This window comes from Cibotium barometz, chromosome 46 (assembly GCF_041138505.1).
Source record: "Cibotium barometz isolate CiBa-2024 chromosome 46, ASM4113850v1, whole genome shotgun sequence".
In the NCBI taxonomy this organism is placed as follows: Eukaryota; Viridiplantae; Streptophyta; class Polypodiopsida; order Cyatheales; family Cibotiaceae; genus Cibotium; species Cibotium barometz.
Genome location: NC_141091.1, coordinates 40,774,974 through 40,790,829, shown reverse-complemented (window position 1 = coordinate 40,790,829; position 15,856 = coordinate 40,774,974). Strand labels below are relative to the sequence as shown.

The following is a 15,856-nucleotide window of genomic DNA, read 5'->3' as shown; positions in this document are numbered from 1 at the left end:
ACCAACTCCAGTATTTACACCCAATTGTAACAACTGTGGTGTGGAGCCTCACCACTGAGAGAGGCTGGTTTTGAAGGCTGAAGTGAAGGAGAAGAAGCAAGGATTCGAGCGAGCAAGCAACGGGTAAGAAGCTCTCCCATTCTCCCCTATTTTTCTTGGATAGTGCCTGTGAAGGCACTCGAAGCAGGGTAGAGCAAAAATCTCAGATTGTAGTGAGATTTGGTGTGCAAGCAGAATGGTGTATATTCTACAGACATGCCCTATAGGGCTTGCCGTTGTGTTTTTGGCCATTGAGGCCGTTTCAGGCCCCGTTTTAGACCCGCAAGATTGCAGACAACAATTTCAGGGTATGCTGCAATTTCGATTGTGTTGACCAAAAGTGTGTGCACAGGTTACAGATTTCGAATCTGTAAGTTTTGAGGTGTTTGTCAGGAGGCAAACACAAAGTATATCTGCAAACAGGTTGCAGTTTGTATGTATTATTGAACAGTCAGTGAAAAAGGCTGTCTTGTGTATTACTGTGCACCTCTGGTAAAAGGCTGCAGAAGACTTGCTTGCTGTTTAGTATCAGATTTTGGCATAATGGCAGATAACAGTGGAAACCCCATCATTGAGAAGCTGGACAAAAATAACTACCCATCCTGGAAGTTCCGTGTGACCAACTTCCTTATTGGGAAAGGCCTCTATGAGTTTGTTTCAGGTGAAGAAAAGGAGCTGGAGCTGAGTGACCCTGTGACTGCAGATGAAGGCATGGAGTGGAATGCGAAAGACAAGAAGGTGATGTACTGGCTATCTGCAGTCATTGACAACACTATGCTGGGGCATATCAGAAATGCAGAAAGTTCACATGCAGCTTGGACCACGTTTGAAAATATGTTTTCTGTAAATACAAAAGCACGAAAGATTCAGCTCAAGCAAGAGCTGAATACCTTGAAGAAAGGAACCATGACTGTCAATGAGTATGTATTGAAAGTGACGAGCATCACAGATGCATTAGCAGCAATTGATGCAATGCCTGATGATGATGATTTGGTATCGTCTACCTTGGGTGGACTTTGTTAAGTCTTCTTTGACGGAGACCAACGTGTCGTGGGGATCTTCAACCTAGCCGCTTCTCACACTCAGCATCAATGCAGTGAGGAATGCATACGCATTGGACGTAGTGGCCGAGCCCTATGTGGATCTCAGAAAATTGGGGAACAAGTTAGAAGGGGCAGCCAATTATGAAAGTCACAAACAAAGAGGAGGGGTGAAGTTCGTGGACATCTCACCGCATCTCCAAAAGCAACATATTACAAATTGGGCGGATTACTTTTATCAGAAGTTGGACAAGGTGTGTGCTCAACACAACAACATAATTCAACATCCGATGTTGATGCCACTCTTGTGCCACCTGGCTGCATGGAAGCTCGACAAAAAGAACTTTGGCTTTGTGGATAGAAACAGGGCTGAACTGCAAGAGCTGGTGCCGCAGCCGGAGCAAAAGAAGCTAAAAACAGAGCCTGTTGCCCGCATGGCAACCAGGAGTCAAGGAAAAGAAGAGGCAGCACAACAAGAAGACGTAAGGAAACAACAAGAAGAAGAAGCCGCAGCGCAATGGAAGGAGATAACAGAGCAGCACCGACGGGATAAGGCAGCGGAGCAGAGGAAGAAAGAAAAGGAACAAGAGAAGGGAAAGGCCAAAGAACAAGAAGAAGAGGCAGTGTTACAAGACACCCCGGAGTTCGAGATCCCACAGCACCTGCCGACTCAACAAAAACTAGACACGACAAGGTTAAATAGCCTCTTGTTAGCATCCACCTTGATGCAAACAATGAGAGCTAGAGCCGAGGAGCAGAGTGAAGAAGACAATGCCTTCAAGGCATTGGAGGCAGTGGCTACTACATCGTCTAAAAACTACAAATACGATGCAACATACGAACAATACAAGGAAATGCACGCTGATGTGGCAGACAGAGAAAGGAACTTCTTAAAAACTCTTGTTCACTTCCAACAAATTGGACTGCAAATATTCGAAAGAAACCGGAGCCAGATGAAAAAACTAGAGTCGCAACTCAAGGATCAAAAGGAAGTGAACAGAGCTTTGGAAGTATCCATGGTAAACGAAAAGGCGAAAGACCTTGAGCAGGTGGAAGACCTTGAGCGACAGCTGCAAGAAACCCGACAGGCACACCAAAGGGAAAGAGAAGAACAGGAGCAAGCTCTGCAAGGTTACAATATGAAAAGGAAGAGCTCATAAGGGAAAAGGACAGAATAACACAAGAGCATCTCCAAGAGGCTTATCAAACCAACATGCACCTACATCAAAGATCAACGCAGTTGGAGGATGCCTTATAAGCGCAGCAAATCCACGAGCTGGAAGAAATTCCAAAAATTTTAGTCTCGCCAGACGACCAAATGTAGGCAGAGCATAGGCTAGTTGTGGCGGCTTCGTCAAATATCGTAAGTTTAGCTTTGGAACACCGAACGGTGGACCAGACGCTGACTTACTATTTTAATGCCATAGCAGCAACATCTGTACAATACTCTATCGACCTCACCCAACCCTTCCATCCTCTTTAGCTCACCACACTACTAGAAAAATATACATACTACACCCACCCTATTTTTGCCATGTCATTTTTCCGAGGAGATCTGTGCCTAGAAGATCAACTCGAGATCTACCAACACCCTCTTCACCCGATTGTATTAAATTTCCGTTCATGGTGCCAGTGCATACAAGAATCCACCGATTTTGCACCCTCTGAACCTATCATGGAGGTGTGGAAGCCAACTGACTTGCTGGCCTATCTAAGAAATTGTTCGCCAGATACGCTCTTATTAAAGCCTGTCTGACAACAAACATTTTAAAGACCACAAAATTTTGAAAATTCCAAGAATGGAATTTAGATCAGGAAGGGGGGCATGTTACGCAAGTAACATCTTCCATCTATTGTATTCCATTCACTATAGGCCGTGGGCCAAAAAGGGTTGATTAGAATGCAAAAAGGCTAAGGCCAAGTTTTAGGGTTAAACCTCCCTTCAAAAGGACTATGTATAAAAGCCAAGTTGGTTGACTTGGTCTTCATTCTTTCCATTGTGGAGAATTGGAATAGAGAACAGCTTCATTCACTCTTGTGTTGTGGTCTTGTTTTCCTTCCTTTTACTCTTGCTTGTTGCTACGCATACGATCAATTCCCTTTCACCACGCTCACGCTTCTCTACTCTATTCTTCTCATTCCCCTCCCCCTTACGATCACGTAGTAACTTGGATAGAATCCGAGGACGGTGTCGGTGACAACACCGCGCAGCCGCAAGTCAATTAGCTCCCACAAGGAAGTTGCTTGGAGGTTGAGCTCTCCAAAGCGGCTAGGTTGAAGATCCCCACGACACGTTGGTCTCCGTCAAAGAAGACTTAACAAAGTCCACCCAAGGTAGACGATACCAAATCATCATCATCAGGCATTGCATCAATTGCTGCTAATGCATCTGTGATGCTCCTCACTTTCATTGAACGGCATAGTTCATGTTCAGATTGCACGGAAACTTGAACCTCATCCTGCCGAGACCGCAGGCATCCAAGTGTGGAATTACTTCTGGATCCTATAAGGCTTGGTAACACTCTGAAGTATGATAAGTAATCTTGAACCTGGTAGTGGAGTTGAACATGTAGGTGGAGTGTACCACCATCCCTCCTAGCTGTTCCACCCACTCCTGCCCTAGTGGCGAGTGTGTAGTAATTGTGAATTCTTTCTCCAGGATTGGGCTGGAGGCACTAGTGTCTGAGTTGGCTTTTCGCTTCTACGGAATAGTGCTTGCCGTTGATGGCTCTCCGATGTCTTTAGGTGTTTTGTGCATGGCTTTTCCTTTTTTCTTCTGCCTCTCCAATGCTTCTTGGGTGGAGATTCGAAGAGCTTCTTCAATCTCTCTCGCCTCCTCATCGGCTGATTGCCCTGGAAGGTGGGAATGGGTTTCCAATTGTCCACTAGTAAAAACTTTTTCTTCCTCCTGTAGGGAGCTGAAGTGCCTTCAGATGATTTCTTCGGTATCAGAAGACATGATTAGGGGGATTGGTTACAGGTAGTTGTGAGGGTTGAGGGTAATTTTGGAGGCTTGGGGGTGCAGTGAAAATTTTGGCAGCATTGAAAGAAAGATGCATGTGTGTGTGTGTGGGAGTGCTCGCCTGCTCGACTGCTCGCCTGCGACCCTGTTCGCCTACTCGCCTGCGACCTTGTTCGCCTGTTCGCATGCGACTCCCTTTGCCTTCGAAGCTGCGACTCTACTCGCCTGTGAGCCTGCGACTCTGTTCGCCTGCGATTCCTGCGACTGTCCTCGCAAGCGTCTCCTTTCGATTCTGCTCGCCTGTGACACAACTGTCTGTGACCCTGCAATCTCGTCTCTCCCTCCTCCTACTCTGTGTGTGTATGTGTGTGTGTGTGTGTGTGTGTGTGTGTGTGTGTGTGTCGCTGCGATCTCTTTGGCATTCGAAGCTTCCTCTTCGACAACAGCTTTTTTTGTGGCGCGTTCTTTTGGCTGTTATTCCCTCAGGACAGTTTCTGGCACGCAGACATATATCCTCATCCACTTGCCATAGATGCTCTACTTCCAGGGAGACAATCATTCATATTTTCTGGAACTGTCCTTCTTCTCGTCAGTTTTTTCTTCCTATCATCCAGCTTATGCGGGCTAGATTTCCAAATATGAAATTTGGAAAGTTTTTCTGGCTATTTGGTCTTCATTTGCCCAGACCAGAATTCACTCTTTTCTTCTCATGGGTGCGCTACTGGGCTTTATGGACACTATGGAAAGTTCGCAACCATGGAGTTTTCGGTGATGCGGCTTTTTCTGCTTTTTCTTTCTTTCGGTACTCCCTGCATCAATCTTTCTTCGATTGCATGCAGGTTGACCAAATAGATCATGATGTATATTTGTCTTATATTGACATCTTCAGTTGATGTACTTTGAGACTATCTACTTTGGATAGTCATCTTGTAAATCTAATATACTTATGATTCCAAAAAAAAAAAGTGTGTCGCTGAGATCTTCGCACGCCATCCTCTCTCCCCGTGCAGTTTCGCCTTCCTTTTCAGGTTCAGTTCGCATCTGCAGATTTTCTAGAGTTCGAAGTCAGTTTCAGAATTCCAGTGTATAGAGCTTTTTTTGATTCGCATCAGCAGAAGTCAGTTTCAGTATTCCAGTAAATAGAGCTTCTTTTTGATTCGCATCAGCAGAAATTTTAAAGACTCCTGTATACAGCATACAGCTTTCATATAAAAAAAAAAGTTGTTTAGCAGTGTTGTACAGACTTTACTCTTGCAATTATGTCTGAGACTGTTGTGACCTATGCTCGCCGGGATAATGCTGCAGACAATAACAAGAGGCAGCATGCTGCAATTGAATCTGTCACCATGATTAAGCAAGATTCGTCGGATGCATAGTTTGTATATGAGGCTTATGTGAGGACTTTGTAGACAGTCGTGTCAAATGGAAGGACCCGCCTCCTTCTTTCAGTTACAAGATTAAATTGCCGACGATTGTGTCTCCTCTGCGTAGATACTCAGAGAAAGGGATTATTCTCTTCTTTCCGGGTAAAATGCCTTCTGCGCAAGAAGTAGCTCAATGGATTCAGTCCATTCTAGGTGGACCCTTTGTAGATGGAGTTCACTTTGCAGCAAGGGGTTTTTATGATGTATTACTGTCTGATGGTCAATATAAGCAGCAGATGCTTGAAACTTCTCCCCTTATGTTTGGTGTACAGTTGGTACATGTGTTACCTTGGTCCCCGACCAAGGACTATCAGTCCTTGATTAGGCATCGTTGTCCTGTTTGGGTCGAGGTCGTGGATTTTCCGGAATATTTGAGGGAACATTTGCCAGGTATAGCAGCCACTCTGGGCAAAGTGGTTTGTGCACCTCGTCCTACAGGAAACAAAAACAGATTTTGCATCTTGTGGGATACGGACCATGAGCAACCACCTGCAATTGCTGTTGAAGTAGAAAATGTGCGTGGCATGGGTGCACGTTACTTCAAATTAAATTGGGGAGTCTTTGCAGGTGCTTGTTTTACTTGTCATAAGTTTGGGCATATGGCTTCTGAATGTCCTTCTCTGCTGCATCCTCCGCCGTTATCTGCTGTACCTCCCATTTCAGCGAATGTGCAGCCAACTCAAGTTAAGGAGATACCAACAAATCAAGCCACTCGAAATACTCAAAAGGAGAAAGAGAAAGGAAAAGCGAAAGTTATTCCACAAGCTGTTTATTCTTTGGCCGTGCCTAATCAACCTAAGGATAAAGGAAAAGATAAAATATCTTCGGCTGAATGGAAAACTCCGAAAAAAGCTACTATGGTTCGTCGTGCTCCCGTTCCTTCACGTAATTGGACTGCATCTGCCACTATTGCACAGTCTTCCACTTCATCGACTATGCTTTCTAGAATATGGTCGGATGTAGTTCGAGGTGCTTCCTCGAGTATGGATGCCGATGTAAATGCTTTGGATATGTGTGTTGATACGAATATGCATGAGTCTCTCTTGATTCAGGGCGAGTCAGGGCGAGGGCTCTCTCCCTGATTCAGTTGTTGTTATGCAGCACTGATTTTACTGGCTGTTCACTGTATATACCTTTGTACAGATTTGATGTTTGATGCTCGAATAAAATGTCTTTCGTACAATATTAGAGGACTTTGTGATCCTAGTAAATTTAGGTTGTTTTGGCACTATGTACATAAAATGCAACCTCATCTGGTGTGTGTGCAAGAACACAATCAGCATACCTTAGTGGGTCAATCAGGTCACTTTGCTGGTTATGATATATTTTATGCGGGCACTCAGCATTACTCGGGAGTTTTTATGCTTGTTAAGCATGATCTGCAACCAATGTTGGCCTACAATGATTCTGCTGGCAGATGGATGGTCATTCAATGTTTATTGTATGGACAAATTTATGAATTTGCAGCAGTTTATGCACCACAAAGCTTAGCTGACAGGGCAAATATATGGTCACAAATGTTGGCTTATCCCTGGCTCCATAATGCATTCCTTTGTGGAGATCCATCTCCTGAATTTAATTCCACTGGAAGAACTCATATGCTTGGAGCTGAACGCAGAACATGGAATGATTTGCTCTCTTCCTGCAATATTTTGGACCTATGGCAGCATGTATTCCCTCGTCTGCAAGGGTTTACTTTTAATCACAATGCTTTTCCACATATCTGGACACGTGTGGATCGCTGTACTTGTTACATGCTGACCAATACGATGATTTTGTTTGCAAACTATGGATTGATCGTTCCATGTTACTCTCTGATCATTCTCCTTTATGGTTAGGCCTTTATTTTGATATGCCACAAGATGTCTCTATTCTTCAGAAACATAGGCTGTTGCTTTTAAACAACAGTTATCTTGTGCATGCTGATTTCAAGGAAATGGTTTTGCAAGCCATTGAGCCTTTGCCCCTTCAAATGCATGAGGATATTGACATTGCTTGGTTTCAATTTGTTCAGCACATGCAGGTTGTGATCTGTGATTATGGTCGTTATTACATGGCCGACTTGCGGGATCGGATCTTGCAAGCTAAAGAAACATGTCAATTTATGGTTGATCTTGCTCAGTTTCGGGTTTTAAATACTAATGAACAAGAATCTTTAATGCAGGCTAAGCATTTCCTCATGCTAAATGATCAGAGAAAATTGCAAAAATGGTTGACACGTTTGCGACATCGAGCTATCATAGATAAGGGTTGCTCTTCCAAAGATTTTTTCAAAAATCTACATGCTTCAAGACAAAAGGAATGCATCAGAAGGGTGAAAAAATCTGATGGTCAATGGACTCATTCTTTGTCGGAGCTCTCGTATATTGCTAGTCAGCATTTTGCAGCTCTTTTTGCTAAACCGCCAACTACTTCATCTGACATACTTAATGCTCGTTATGCTTTATTGCATCATGTTCGGCCCATTATTTCTCCACAGGATGCTTTGGAATTAGAATCTCCGTTCACTGATATTGAACTTAAAGATGCTTTACGTTCAATGGGTCGATGGAAATCTCCCGGATGGGATGGATTGACAGTGGAATTTTTCCATGCTTTTTGGCCTCAGCTGGAACAATCATTGCTGTATATGATCAATGAAGCTTGGGCAAATGATGTACTACCATCTTCTTGGAAAGAAGGATTGGTTAAGCTTTTCCCTAAACGGGATCTTTGTGAAGCTTTTTGTGATTGGAGGCCCATTACTCTTATGCCTGTCATCTATAAGCTTCTGACTAAGATGTTGGCAAATCGTATTAAAGGATTTTTACATGATGGTTTGCATCCTGCGCAATATGGTTTTGTGCCTCGGAGACAAATCAATGATAATTTGGCTAATGCTTATATTGCCATTGAATATGCCAAATACACTAAGCAGGATGTACTCATTTTGCAGGTTGATATCGAGAAAGCTTTTGATTCTGTGCATTGGGACTATATAGCTATGACTATGAGTTATCTTGGTTTCGGTGCGAAGTGGCAAAATATTGTGTATTGGCTCTATAATGACAGTGATGCTTCTTTGATTTTGAGCTCTTCTCTATCGGATTCTTGGAAATTGGGACGTTCAGTTCGCCAGGGTTGTCCGCTTAGTTCCTTGTTGTTTGCTATTGCCACACATCCTTTTCTTTGCTACTTGGATTTTTTGCAAGCTATTGATGAATTGCATGGCTTACAGCTTCCTGCTGGGCATACTTTCCTGGCTCAGGCTTATGCTGATGATTCTTTTTTTATGCCCAAGAATACGCAACAAGATCTTCAGAGATTAATGGAGGCTTTGGAACTTTTTGGTCTGGCTGCTGGTTTGAAAGTGAATTTCCGTAAGTCTACCTTACTTGCGCTTAACGTACAGCAATGGCATCATGTATTGTGGCCTAGTGGAATACCTCCTGCTGGTGGACATATCGTTCGTCATTTGGGTTACCCTTTGGGTTGGCAGCTGTCATCTTCACAAATGATTCAATGGGTTATGCTAAAATTGAATCGCAAAATTGATTATTGGCAGCTTTCCACTTGGCCTCTTCATGTACGTCTCAGGATAGTGCAGGCTATTGTAATGGCTTACATACAGTTCTTTCTTCCATTGATTATGTGGAGGAAAGCTGATATAGATCGGTTTATGTCTCTGGCAATGGCAATTGTGTGGAAAACTCAACATCGTAAAAAGGGTCTTCGTCTTTTGTCAATGCCAAAGATGTGTTCTCCAAAGATACATGGTGGCTTGAACATATTGAATATTCATTTTTATGTACTTGCTCGTAAATCCACTTTGCTGTTGGAATTTGTACATCAGCGCCAGCCATGGGCTATTATGTTGGGTCATATGTGTATGTCTATGTCTTCACCTGCTTTTGGAAAGTGGACTGTTACGTATTGGGATGCAATTTTCAGCCATTTCGATGGAAAAATTGTCGGCTGCCCTCTTTCATCTAAGTTAATTTTTGCCTGGAAACAGGTTACGCAATATCTTTTTTGGAATCCCAGGCTTAATGCGCAATCTTCTTCGCTTCGCCTTGAGAGTATTCATTGGTCAAAGGCTTTTGATGTACCCTTGGCTCTACGTGAGCCTAGGAAGGCATATTTCCTTTCAAAGAAGGAGTTTATCTTATTGATGATGTTTTGGATGCTGGTGGCCATGTGCTTTCTTTTGTGGTTGCCGCCAGAAAATTTGGTCTGGGGATGCATTATAGATCAATCTGGCAGCTTATTCGAGAGCTTCTTGCTCCTTTTGAACCAATTGCAGATTTGGATCGTTCTGATCGTTTGGTTGATTGGAGCCTTAGAAGAGAACAACCTGCACGAGGCCCTTTATCAATGGCTAAACTTTCGGTTCATTCGATATATCATCTCTTGTTGCCTGCCTCTTGGGTTCAAGAACATGCAAATCAGATTTGGCATCTTCATAAAAGTCTGGGTTGGTGGAAATAGCGCCTTCATTCTCTTTGGAAATGCAGTCTTCCTTTGAAAAGTAAATTTTTTTTATGGAGATGCTTGATTGGAGTCTTGCCAGTCGGCCTTTTCTTGGCTAGGCGACTTTTGGCACCTTCAACTTGTCATAGTTGTGGTGCTTCTCAAGAGACAGTCTTTCATCTTTTGTGGAGTTGTCCTCTGACCAGGACTTTATTGGATCGGATTGCTGCACGTTTGAGAGCCCGCTTCCGACAGGCACCCTTTGGGAAATACTTTTGGATCTTCGGTCTTCTCCCTTCACCCCTTAGATCCTATAAAGTCTTCTTTGATTGGGTTCGCTACTGGGCTTTATGGACTACAGTCTCGCAACAGGATAGTTTTTGCTGGGCCTCATTTGGATGCTTACTCATTCTTCCGTTCCTCTCTTCAGCAATCTTTATATGACTGTCTCTCTCTTCATGAGATTGACTCATCTCTGTATGCTCTTTTTACAGATTGTTTTTAGATGTTTAACTATGTTCACACTGAACATAGTGAACACTCTAGTAGTCTCCCTTGTATATGGTCTTTTTGGTGGGTTTTCCTCATTTTGAGGTTTCCCACCTGTAATTAATGACATGAAGCTTTACAAAAAAATAAAAAATAAAAAAAATTGGCAGCATTCAATTGGAAACCGTAATGCATTTAATGCAACGCGCTGCATTATCCTGTTATTGCAGCGCCCACCCAAATGTGCTTCCTGCTGATGGTGTCAAGCAATGAGTGGTTCATTACCTTTTCGTAGACCTTGACCCTTACTTCAAAATGCATACTTGGCCCTTCACTTGACCACTTTGACATAGGCTGATTCATTAATCTGTTAATGCAGCGTGCCATATAATGATGTACTTGTGGCCTATTTGGGTGCAACACAGTTATGGGTGTCATCTTACATGTTTATTTGAGCATTCTGTGCATGTGTACCACTTCCCTTGATGAATTTGCAAACCCTCGATGCATTAACCAGTTAATGCAGCGCCCTCATTTTTTGCTGCACTAAGCACATTGTTTCCTTACCAGTGGTCTCATGGCATTACTGAGATATAGTACAACCATCAGGAACCCTTGGTTGCACTCTCGCATGTTGAATCATGCCTGCTGATGCATTAGCCGTTATTGCATCAAGATGAATCATGCAATGCATACCTGGCTTATACTGGTGGCTGATTGGTTCTGGCATGCTTGATAGTTCTTGTTTATGGCCTGCCTGTGCTTTGGATAACATTTGGTGGCACCTTGCATAGTCCCGATGCAATGCTGCATTATTGCAGCGCCCTGATTTTAGGCACCTGTTGATCTGATTTTGACCTTCCATTGTGTTAGGCCTTTGATTTGCAATGTACTGAGTTGCCAAAACACATTGGAGCTATTTTGGTTTCTTGGATTATTGCAGAGCGCTGCAATAACCTTAGCTTCTGCAGCCCTGCAACTGTCTGTAGTATTGTTCCTCAACAATTTTGATTTCTGGCCTTGTACATTCCATATTGTAGACTTGATAGGGCTGATGTGTGTGCTGGGAATGTGATGACCCTAGTTAGTGCTTAAGCTATTTGATGAGTGTGTTGTGCTTCTAGCACCTACTTTGTCATTGACCTTGACTTGGACTTGGGCTTGACCTTTGAATTGTGAGTGCTTGTGCATGTATGGACCTGCCCTTGTGAGGTAGTTTTAGCTAAGGACCCTAGAATATTGGCTGTATAAATTGTGCCCTAGCCTAGGTTTTGACCTACCTAATTGAACAATAGGGTAAGGCATTGAAGATCCAAGTGGCATACCTTGTGGCTGACATCGTTAATGTTGGTGGCATCTTTACTTGCGATGTCGTGGCGATGACCGTTTGTGCAAGGTCCTTGAGCATTGTCGTGGTGTCCTTGATAATATCCGATTCGGAATGCTCTTCGAGCCTTGTACCATTCGGGTGGAGAACAGGTTCTTGTGGTTCTACTTCCATTGTGGAAATAGGTTCTTGTGTATCTGCTTCCCTTCCCACACGTTGTGTGTTGTCCTTTGGTAGACTAGTTTTACCCACGGTAGGTTCTTGTGGGACTACCTTAGGTCTAGTCACCCTTGTGATTGGTTGTGACATCGGCAAAAAAGATGTGGATGTCAATGATGAAGGAACGTTGGCGACATCTATCATTTTGCCCTTGTTTTTGTCTCTTAGAGCAGGTTCTTGTGTGTCTACCTTTTGAAGTGTGGGCTTGACAATGACCTTTCTCCAGGTAGGTTCTTGTGGTTCTGCTCTTTTGCTTGATACATTTGTTGATGGTGATGGGCATGGTTCCTTTGTAGAACTGTCCGCCTTTCGTACCCATACCATCTTTGTCTTCCTTGGTGCTTGGGATTGCGGCGTGGTTACATGTGGAGGTGTTGTGATGGCCGCCTTCTTTTGTTTTGGTATCCATATCTAAGCATTGCCTTGGTAGAAACCTTGGCTTTTCAATAACTTGACTGGTACCCATTGTTGATGCGTTCTTTTACGGTGTTGAGCTTTCATGGCTCGGGATTGACGAGGTTTGGATTGCGAGGGAAATGCTGGCTTTTGATGTCGAGGTTCACGAGGTAACCATACATTTCTTTCACCTTGGAAATATCCTTGAGCTTGTAACAACTTCTTGGGAATCCACCTTTCGCCGAGGATATTATCATGGAGTTGCGCGAACAAGGCATTGGTCGTGGGCGAGGTTGTGGATTGTGGAATTGTGTGGACGAGGATGGGGGTGTAGAGTTTGGAGGTGGAGAGGTTTTTGTTGATAAGGTGTCTTGTCGTAGGCGTTGAAGACTGTGTCGGTGTCCCTTCTTGTAGTAATGGTATTTGAGTAGCATGGCCTTTGTACACAATTTTGGCTTGTTGCTTGTGCCAATCAATTTGACAGTTCGTCAAATAGCACCACGTATGTCCAAGGACCATATGCTCTTCCATTGTACCTGCAGGCAATACATAAAAGCATGCCTGCAACACATGTTTAGCAATGATTATATCCAATGTTACATGGCCAATTGGTTTTGTCCCCGTGCCGTTTATCGCTCTGACAGTCGCATTGGTCGGAACCATGCTTCCCTTAGGCAATGTTTGCCAAGCTTCGAATGTTATAAAGTTATGACTTGCGCTTGGGTCTATCAATGACTCCAACCCATATGTGGTTTCCTCAGTGATTTTCAAGGTTAAGGGAATTCTAGCCGGTTCAATATGTGGTTCTTCATCCCCTAAGTCTTCATCCTTGAGGGTGCCCTTGTATAAGGTCATCCTCTTGGATTTTTCCCTTACTCCCCTCTCTTTTGCTTCCTGGCGAGCTTGCAGCTACGCCAGTTTTTCCTCTTTTTTCCTCCTCTGATTGCTATGGATGGTTTGCAGTGTTTGCAAGGTCAAAGGTCCATAGAACCTTTTGAGCTTACTACCGTTAATGTAACCTTTCATTATCACTCCATCAAGGGTAGCAATCTGAACTGCTCCTTGTGGCGTGATCTCTACCACCTGATAGGGTCCCATACCTTGATATTTCAATTTTCTCTTCGTGTTTCTAACACCGTACATGAGACACAAGTCTCCTTCATTGAGGTCCTTATTTTTAAGGTTTTGGTCAAACCACTTCTTCTGTCGTAGTTTTTCCACCTTCATTCCATACGCCACGTGGAGGCGAGTCTCTTTGAGCTGCTCTAGATCCACCAGTCTTTCTGTTAAGGATTCCTCAGTCAACCTCTCGCGAACTGCCACCCTTAGACTCGGTACTAGATATTCCATGGGCATGACTGCCTCTAAACCAAATGCAAGACTAAAGGGTGTACAATGTGTTGCCACTTTGTACGCAGTTCGATAAGCCCATCTTTTACGGTGTTGAGCTTTCACGGCTCGGGATTGACGAGGTTTGGATTGCGAGGGAAATGCTGGCTTTTGATGTCGAGGTTCACGAGGTAACCATACATTTCTTTCACCTTGGAAATATCCTTGAGCTTGTAACAACTTCTTGGGAATCCACCTTTCGCCGAGGATATTATCATGGAGTTGCGCGAACAAGGCATTGGTCGTGGGCGAGGTTGTGGATTGTGGAATTGTGTGGACGAGGATGGGGGTGTAGAGTTTGGAGGTGGAGAGGTTTTTGTTGATAAGGTGTCTTGTCGTAGGCGTTGAAGACTGTGTCGGTGTCCCTTCTTGTAGTAATGGTATTTGAGTAGCATGGCCTTTGTACACAATTTTGGCTTGTTGCTTGTGCCAATCAATTTGACAGTTCGTCAAATAGCACCACGTATGTCCAAGGACCATATGCTCTTCCATTGTACCTGCAGGCAATACATAAAAGCATGCCTGCAACACATGTTTAGCAATGATTATATCCAATGTTACATGGCCAATTGGTTTTGTCCCCGTGCCGTTTATCGCTCTGACAGTCGCATTGGTCGGAACCATGCTTCCCTTAGGCAATGTTTGCCAAGCTTCGAATGTTATAAAGTTATGACTTGCGCTTGGGTCTATCAATGACTCCAACCCATATGTGGTTTCCTCAGTGATTTTCAAGGTTAAGGGAATTCTAGCCGGTTCAATATGTGGTTCTTCATCCCCTAAGTCTTCATCCTCGAGGGTGCCCTTGTATAAGCTCATCCTCTTGGATTTTTCCCTTACTCCCCTCTCTTTTGCTTCCTGGCGAGCTTGCAGCTGCGCCAGTTTTTCCTCTTTTTTCCTCCTCTGATTGCTATGGATGGTTTGTAGTGTTTGCAAGGTCAAAGGTCAATAGAACCTTTTGAGCTTACTACCGTTAATGTAACCTTTCATTATCACTCCATCAAGGGTAGCAATCTGAACTGCTCCTTGTGGCGTGATCTCTACCACCTGATAGGGTCCCATACCTTGATATTTCAATTTTCTCTTCGTGTTTCTAACACCGTACATGAGACACAAGTCTCCTTCATTGAGGTCCTTATTTTTAAGGTTTTGGTCAAACCACTTCTTCTGTCGTAGTTTTTCCACCTTCATTCCATACGCCACGTGGAGGCGAGTCTCTTTGAGCTGCTCTAGATCCACCAGTCATTCTGTTAAGGATTCCTCAGTTAACCTCTCGCGAACTGCCACCCTTAGACTCGGTACTAGATATTCCATGGGCATGACTGCCTCTAAACCAAATGCAAGACTAAAGGGTGTACAATGTGTTGCCACTTTGTACGCAGTTCGATAAGCCCATAAGGCTGCTGTGAGCTTATGCTCCCAGTCGCCCCGACTGGCTTCCACTGTCTTGGTCAAGATTTTGCATAATGTTTTATTGGTACTTTTAGCCTGACCATTGGCTTGAGGGTAATATGCTGAAGACTTTCTATGGATAATCATGAATTCAGTCGTCAGTTTTGCGATTACTTCGTTAGGAAATGTGAGCCGCGATCACTGATCAGTTCCAAGGGACATCCATAACGTGATATCACTTGTTCGTACAAAAACTTAGCAGTTGTCCTGGCATCTGCCTTACGCGTGGCTTTCGCTTCCGCCCATTTGGTGAAGTAGTCTGTAGCAACTATAATGTACCTAGCTTGGCTGTTAATGGCAGCTAGACTAATGGGGCCAACAAAGTCGATTCCCCATTTTTCAAACGGTTGGGTTGCTAAGTTCATGGACAGGGGCATTCTGTCCCAATTCTATGGTTTTGCTGCTCTTTGGCAAGGATCACATCTTTTGACGAATTCCACTGCATCACTAAACAAAGTGGGCCACCAAAGGCCTGCTTGACGTACCTTTCGTGCTGTGGTTTCGGCCGCGAAGTGTCCTCCCGCTATCCCCGAATGTGCCTCCTCTAAGATGAGGATAAACTCATCTTCTCTAATGCACCTATGCATAACTTCATCTTTTCCTTGTTTATATAGTTATCCTGCAATAAGTTGGTAAGGAGCAGCGTCCCTAATCAACCTTCTTGATTTTGCCA

The 15,856-nt window shown here is 43.8% G+C and overlaps 1 protein-coding gene across 1 annotated transcript; it reads right to left on the bottom strand.

Moving 5' to 3' along the window:
• Positions 1-13,254: 13,254 nt before the first annotated feature.
• Positions 13,255-13,701, bottom strand: LOC147612224 (uncharacterized). The gene has a single exon (XM_086784187.1). The coding sequence runs from the start codon at positions 13,699-13,701 to the stop codon at positions 13,255-13,257; it is 447 nt and encodes a 148-aa protein (XP_086640313.1).
• Between the last annotated feature and the right edge of the window lie 2,155 nt (positions 13,702-15,856).